Source organism: Coptis chinensis, chromosome 4 (genome assembly GCF_015680905.1).
Source record: "Coptis chinensis isolate HL-2020 chromosome 4, ASM1568090v1, whole genome shotgun sequence".
Classification (NCBI taxonomy): domain Eukaryota; kingdom Viridiplantae; phylum Streptophyta; class Magnoliopsida; order Ranunculales; family Ranunculaceae; genus Coptis; species Coptis chinensis.
In genome coordinates, this window is record NC_141459.1 from 18,287,013 (window position 1) to 18,295,156 (window position 8,144).

The window sequence follows — 8,144 nt, forward strand, 5'->3', positions numbered from 1 at the left end:
ACCGCGTGATTACGAAACCCCGGATACAAATCAGTTTTTCCCTGTTCGGCCGCGCGATAAAAGTGGTGCTTTACCTAAATAACTCTTCAACTCTGGAAGGCTCCTCGCATTCAGCGGTCCATTGGAAGTCTGTGTTTTCCTCAGCCGATCGATCTGGTGATGCGACATTTGTCCGACGATTTAGAAATAAACCGATTTAATGCCGCGACTCTTCCCGCTAAACTTTGTACCTCCTTCACATTTTGCGGGGACGGCATTTCTATCAATGATCTAATTTGTTCTGGATTTGCTTCTATACCACGGTGTGTTACTATGTAACCCAAAAACTTCCCAGACGCTACTCCAAAGGTGCACTTCTCTGGGTTAAGCTTCAGCTGGTACCTCCGTAGTATGCGAAAAGTTTCCTGAAGACCCTCCAAGTGTTCGTCTTCTGACATGCTCTTTTCCACCATATCATCAATATATATCTCCATCCCCTTCCGAATCTTCCCTTGGAACATTTTTTCTCCTACTCGTTGAAATGTTGCCCCAGCATTTTTTAACCCGAAGGGCATCCACAGTGTAACGATAATGCCCCCTCTACCACGAACGTGGTCTTTTCCTGATCCGGGCCGTACATGGCGATCTGATTATATCCCATGGAGGCGTCCATGAAAGAGAACACCTTGAATCCGGCCGTTCTATCCACTAGTTCATCCACCCGCGGCATAGGGTAACAATCCTTCGGACACTCCTTGTTCACGTCCGTAAAGTCCACGCACATTCTGACTTTGCCATTCTTTTTAGTAACCGCGACCACATTGGACAACCATTCTGTGTATTCTACCTCCCTTATTATCCCGCCCCGCCGGTCGGATAACCTCCTCCGCGAATCGGCGTCCAGCGTGCCGGACGTATGACTCTCATCTTTTGGCGAACTGGCTTTGCACCCTCATTCATGTGCAGATGATGACATGCAAACTCTGGATCTAAACCCGTTATATCCTCTATCACCCACGCGAACACGTCTGAATTTTCCGTTAAGAACTGTACGAGTTTATTTTTCCATTCTCCTTGCAAGTCTGTTCCTACAGATGTAAATTTCTCTTCGTTTCCTATCCCCAGGTTAACTACTTCAACTGCATCCAACGTTTTCGGACACAATGGCGGCTCGGATCCGATTGTCTCTGCCCCTTCCTGTAATTGCTACGCCACTCCTTGCTCATTAGACACCCCCACTCCTTCGATTCCGCGGACCAAGCTCTTTGCAGTTACCTGCTGTATACTCTGCGCGGCAGCCACCTGATCCCCCTTGATTTCATATGTTCCACCCTTCGTGGGAAAGCGAATCACTTGGTATCGTTGATGGAATGGCCTTCATTTCATGAATCCATTTTCTCCCTAAAATCGCATTATATTGCAATCCGATTAATCCACCACCATGAACCTAGTGAATACGATCGTTGGTCCCTGCTGTCCGCGGGGCGTTAACTCCCCAACGGGCTCTGTCATGCTGCCGTTGAACCCATCTGATTGGTTTTGCGGGCCTTCAAACTCGCTTACGCCGATGTTCATCTCTTCCATGGCCCCTTTGAACAACAAATCCACTGAACTGCCGCAGTCTATCAACACCCTTCGAACCAGGTAATTTCCCATCGCTATGGTAATTACCAAGGCATCCTCATGCGGCGAAACTACCGACTCTAAATCCTTCGGGGTGAACATTATGCTTCCGTCTATGATCGCGGCACCACTTACTAACCGCGGTATGCTCACCACCTCACACACCTGTCGTAGACTTGCTGCCCTTCTCATCTTATCCCTGTGTGTATTCCTACCCAGCGTCTCTCCACTGAAAATGACATTGATGGTACCCAAGATTCTAGCCGGGGCTGGCACTCTCTCAGCCTGGTGAACTTCTGCAACAAACTCTCTGAGCATCCCCTTTTCTATCATCCTTTCCACTAACCATTTCAAGGCATAACACTCATTCGTAGCATGGTTTCTGACTTGATGATACTCGCAAAATGGTTTCCCTTCTATCTCCCTCGGGACACTTCGCGGCCCCTCATAATACTGGTTCCCTTTGATTAGAGGCAAGATTTCCTCTAAAGGTCTGCTAAGAGGCGTCTGTTCTAGCTCGCGGTACGGCTTCCTTTCTCGTATGTCCCTCCTACCCCGGTCTCCTGTCCTCTCCGGACCTCGGCTCTCTCCTTTGTAAGATCCCCTATCCTTGTCCTCTGTCTTTCTTTTACCCTTTCGATCTTCTCTCTCAACCTCTTGTACTGCCTTTCCCGATTTCTTCTGTTCCTTCGCCGTTCTCTGCATTATATCCTCATACCGTATGTATTTTTCTACTTTCGGGTATAGTGCGTGCAAAGTAGTAATTTCGATTTTAGAGACCGACTCATGGACCCTCGTTCCTGATCTCAATCCGTGCTGGAAAGCTATGACCGCCGTATGCTCCTCCAAATTTTCCACTCTTAGCGTCTCTTCCTTGAACCTACATAGAAACTCCCTTAATGATTCTGCGGACCTTTGTTTAATATTGAATAAAGCTGCGATGTCGACCACCCTTCTCTTCTGGTGAATGAAGTGGTCGATAAATGCGCGCTCCAATTCTTCAAAAACTTTGATGCTCATGAAACCAACCGGTAATACCAATCGAAGCACCTCCGCTTAAGGCTAGCGAACAACATCATCTGTGGAGCCCATCATACTTACTCTCTCGCCATAACGGCATTTGCTGCCGAAAATGGTGCAAATGATCGGTTGGGTCTCCTTTCCCATCGTACCGTTCAAATCTGGGCTGGGAGAACCTCTTAGGTACTTCGGAATTCCATATTGAATCTGCCAACGGATTTTTACTGAGGCTCGCTACCTCTTTCTGAGCCGCACTCTGATTCACTTTTTTTGCCACACGATTCACTTCCCTATCTTTCTCGATCATGGCCTGAACTACCTCCAAGGTGATACCCGCCGTTGGTTCGACGTCCGGTGGCGGGTACTCCACGTTCTCCCCCTCTACTTCACTGCCCCTAGGATCCCCCAGCTCTGTTTCCCTCTGGGTAGTCTCCCTGTCCTTCCTCAACTCGTCATTTTCATTTCTCAGCCTAACTACCTCTTCCTGCAGAAGTCTGGTGGCGTCAGCCGCCACATCTGATAATTCTTCCACTCCTACCCCTTCCAACCCAGCACTCTCAACTTCCTCAACGTCTTCTCTCACTGCTCCTTTCTTAGGTCTTCCTACACCTCTTTTCGCTATAGTGGCCATTTTCTCCTACAAGTTCCCCACAGACGGCGCCAAAATGTATACTCAATTATTACAACCTACAAGATTATCTCTCTCTATCTCTTACTCTTCTCTCTGGTTTTTCTTTTCTCCACCCCTCTATCCCTCTCCTTCTTTCCTCTATATATATCCCATAACCGTCCTTTTCTCCAACCGCTCCATCTTCTTTAACCGCACTCCATGATCTTTTTCGTGTCCCACGTCTGCCCCCATTGTCTAACCGTCTCTCTAAGTATAATGTCTGGCTACTGTGCTCCACCAACCTTTCCCTTAATCCACATCCATTTAGGCCCCTGATACTTCATTGAATCTTATGCCTTACTAGGTTCCGCGATATATCCCTGTTCCGCGGCTTGATCCGTCGCTCCCACTCCTTCTCGGCCGTCATAGTGTAGCTCTCGGCAATTGTATTGCCGCGGACATGATCCGTTACACTAGGTTTCTTCCTCGCTATTCGGCATACGACCCACTTGCCACTTACAACCCCACGTGTCATGAATACGCCCTATACAAGCTTCTTTTAGTACTTTTACAACCCACTAACACTACCACTGATTCTCATAACATATTCAAGTTGAGGATATTCCAAACTTTATCCAAACTTTAGCAAGGGTAAACGAGATTCCCAGTTTAGCAAAAGCTTTCACACATGCTAGCTTGACAGTTATAGAAGTTTTTGAAGAGGACACCATGTTGATAAGCACCTCCAAAAAGATATATGCAAAATCCACGCAAACTTCGAAAAGCACCGCAAAGAAAATTGATGCTTTTACCTTATAGACATCAAATAGATTAAGAAAAGTTCTTAGTCAATATTGTGCAGTGATCAAGGACTTGTCAAATACTTCTAATAACCATAATGAATTTCAGCTCAACTAAAAGTAGATTACTCTAATGCAGATACCATTGATGAATACAGAAGAGTAGAATCAACAAATTCGAACGAAATAGCGCACCAAGATGTATTTCTCAGTATTATGCATCTTGTAATTTACTTATATTTGAAACAGAATATGCAAACTCAGCGTTTTTTACTTTACGACATATTTTATTCTCTTCGTTTAGTGTTAACGTCTCTACTCTAAAAAGCCATAAATCTCTTGCATGAGATAGTAACAATACCTCCAAAACATGGCACGATCCTAAACTTGACAAGACCATGTGGCGTATTTCAAAGATCGTCTTTTTGCAAAATCAGACCAACAACCAAGGAAGCATAAAGTAATTGCTCTGGATTCAACATCCCCTCTGTCGAAAACTATCTTCACTCTTTTAAGAAGTTGTTCATAATTTGCAATCCTCTCCTTAGCCAGAAGACCTACATATTTCTTACGTTGCCTTGTCTCTAAAAGAAAAGGTTTTAGGATACATAGCCGGGTATGTTTGTCTCCAGACTTAAATGCATCTGCAAGACGAAGAAGAACCGCATTTGCAAACAGCCTGTCCTCCCCCGGAATGAGACCATAAATGTTCGATATTCTCATAACACTACCACTGATTCTCAGATAAATATCCAAACTTTATCAAACCCCAAGTCTTAAAACTAAAAAATCTCACTGCCCAAACTCTAATTTCTTGAAAAAAAAACTAAGTTCCCACAACTGTGCACTGTTTAGTACCAAATGTGAGGTATTTGTTAGTAGAATTGAGCTTAGAAAGTATGGTTTTTTGCTGAGAAAGAAACCATCATTACATCTCTTGTACCGCCTTCACTATCATTAGGTGTAATTTGAACAGTAACCCCACAACCTAAGACTTCCAGAGTTTCAGCAGCGTTTTGGGTATCAAGACCAACATCACACATGTCCAATGAATTCTTGCGAATCCCAGTTGCTTTAAAATGCCTAGGCACAATGTCTCACATTCAAATCATACATTTGACGTCGCTGATGAATCTGCAACGATCCTTCTATGTGATTGCTGACCTGCCACTTCTTCTCTTGTCTCTAGCAAGATCTTGGTGAGGGTGACCATTTGTCGCTCCAAACTTCAAAACGCTCTTGAGCATTGAGTGTTGTTGCTTTTGTTGGCAAAGCCGCTCTTTAGCGAGAGCTGATGATGCAAGGGCTGTCTTTGATATGCCAACACTCATACCCAGCACTCGACCAAATTTATCAGGGCCACACACTTGAGCAACTGGATCATGGTCTAGGTCCAAGTTTACGCTAGCAGGGTCATCCTCAATTATAGCCTTGATTCTTTCCTATCATGACGACATATTAGACATTTAATAAATTTCAGAAGCAGTATATAAAAGAGAACAGAAAATAGGCGGTGGTCAGATTCATCATTCATGAAAATAGGCAGTCAAACTCACCATCCTTTCTGACGCAATAAAAGAGCCATCCTTATGAGTATGGATAGCCATATATGAATCCGTTCTAGTCACTTTAACATTCGGATTTTTCGATTTCTACAAAACATTACCAACTCTGTTAGAAGTAAATATGGTGTTACGAATAAAATTAACAATTGAAAAGGTAGATTAGTACCATATCATGGACTGTCTTTGCTGCTCCCTTTCTACCTGATGTATGTAAAGCCTTCACAGCTTCTCTAGCCACCTTGCCCTTTGTCCGCATGAGTTTTCTCAAAGGTTTAGATTCATTATCCACTAATTTTTCCCATTCTTCCAATTTCACTCCTATTGGGCAACTCTGATAAGGATTTTCATTCGTTTTTCATTAACCCGATCAATTTTCATTCGTTTTCCAGCAAAGATATCTAATGGCCTCTTCATTAGGAAAGAAGACTAAGCTACAGAAATAGTAATTACTGAAAATTCTCCTAGCTGTCACAAATGAGGAAATGGTGCTCCATGGATTACTAATTTGTGACAAATCAAGCGCCCTTTTTATAATTACCTTAGTCCATGGCCTGTCAGAGCTAAGAATGCCTAAATAATGAAAGCTCTTTAATAACCGCCCACTCGCTAATATCACATTTCATTCTCATATGCAAATTCTTTGAACTTCGTGTACTTTACATTGTGAGTTTTACATGGATCCCGGTTGAAGAGTTCCATTTCTAGTTCCGCCAAATCTTTGGTAGAAAAAACGAAAAACAAATCCAAGTTGTTCATGACCTCCTAAGATCCAAGTTGTAATTGAATTAGTTCAATATGCAAGATTGACATATTTCACCGAGAACAAGATAACAAAACCAATTTTACGCAGCAATTTTCAGCCAATTAAAAAGCTATGTAGGCCCCGGCCGAGATCATACATAAGAACAATACAAATAAGAACATAAATCAGTTGTTCATTTAGGTTTAACATCATTGAAATCAATGACACCAATAATGGCTTCAGGAATTAGTATATCATGCCATATGGTACCATACTTATTCCATGTAATGAAAGTTATAGTAGAATATATATATATATATATATATATATATATATAAAGTAAAATACCTCAATCAATGTCTTGTCAAAGGCAAGAGTTTCAAGATTAGGGAAGCTCTCTAACAACTTAGCCGCTGCACCAATATCGCGCGCCTTTTGTTTTCTTACCCCATTTGCTCAACTTCAGGTACTTTACATTGTCAAAATTAATTTCATTCTGATTCCAAATGTCCAGTACAATCTCTGGCCAAAAATTTTGCTGGGAAAAAAAAACAATCAAAGTAATTTCGAATCACTAATTTCCATTTACCAAAAACAATCTATGTCAATATTAAACATTATTCTAGACGATTCCTACATTTCACATGTAATATAAAAAATTACACTAACAAGTAACAAATGTTGTACATTAATCAATACATGACACTAATCATCACCACCATTGTCTACACAAATACTAATTCCTAAGCTAACTAATACCATATACAATTCCAATTACAGTAAAATCATAATTGATGGATCAGAGTCCTAGCACTACAACAGAATTGTAGGGGAAAGACACATTCTGGTGTGTCTTTTCTCATAAAGAACGACACAGGCAAAGTGTCGGATTGTGACCCGTTTATTGGGCTGTCTTTTATTTTAAAAGACGCATACAAAAGTGTCGTCTGGCTCACCAAATTGCCTTGTAAAATGACGCTTCATTGTGTGTCTTTTTATAGTTTTGGGTTTTTTTTAAAAAAATAACACAAAAAACTTGATTGTTCGAGCTCACTAGAGATTTCACAATCCAATAACCCTGCAAGAACCTTCCAAATAAACACTAAAATATTATATGAATATCAAAATGAGCATTCCGAACATTTGTTTTGTATGTAGTTCAATCACCTAGTATTGAGCTAATTGAATCACCTATTACAAGAATAAAAAATGTTATTTTCCTACTAAGTTTAAACTTTGCTAGTTGCTTCGATCTAAATCCTCCACACTCACTAAATGCACAAATCCTCCACAACTTGCTAATTGCACGCGATTGCCATTTTCTTCACCTGATTCACAAGCAACATTTTAGATTAATAACTTCAACACCAAATCCAAGTTACTTCATCAAATAAGTTTATGATCTATAGGAGTGACCAGAATTTAAAGGACAATCAATTTTCTTGATTTCTGTCTTCTACATACTCAATCTTAAGTACATCATACTACGCAAAGGACTTGCAGAGATGCAGCTCTTGGTCTTCAGAAGAAACTTTGGCAACTCCCCTGTCAAGCTATTACCAAACATGTTCAAACTTTTTAGGTTGTGGAGGTAACCAATGGAGCTAGGAATTCCACCTTCAATGTCGTTAAAAAACAAATCGAGATTAACAAGTGAGGTCATATTTCCAACTGAACTAGGAAACATCCCATATATACTATTTGCAGCTAAGTTGAGTACCACAATCTTTGGCCAGCTTCCTTGTAATAGTTCTGAACAGTCAGCAGTAAGATTCTCATTTCCAGCCAGACACAAATGTCGCATA

The 8,144-nt window shown here is 41.6% G+C and overlaps 1 protein-coding gene across 1 annotated transcript; it reads right to left on the reverse strand.

The window, feature by feature from the left end:
* Window positions 1-1,407: 1,407 nt before the first annotated feature.
* LOC147502334 (uncharacterized) lies at window positions 1,408-2,307 on the reverse strand. Its single transcript, XM_086604510.1, has one exon. The coding sequence runs from the start codon at window positions 2,305-2,307 to the stop codon at window positions 1,408-1,410; it is 900 nt and encodes a 299-aa protein (XP_086460636.1).
* Between the last annotated feature and the right edge of the window lie 5,837 nt (window positions 2,308-8,144).

What these genes read in the sequence shown, in the direction of transcription:
- LOC147502334 (XM_086604510.1), bottom strand. Translation starts at nt 2,307, where the DNA reads ATGCAGAGAACGGCGAAGGAACAGAAGAAATCGGGAAAGGCAGTACAA.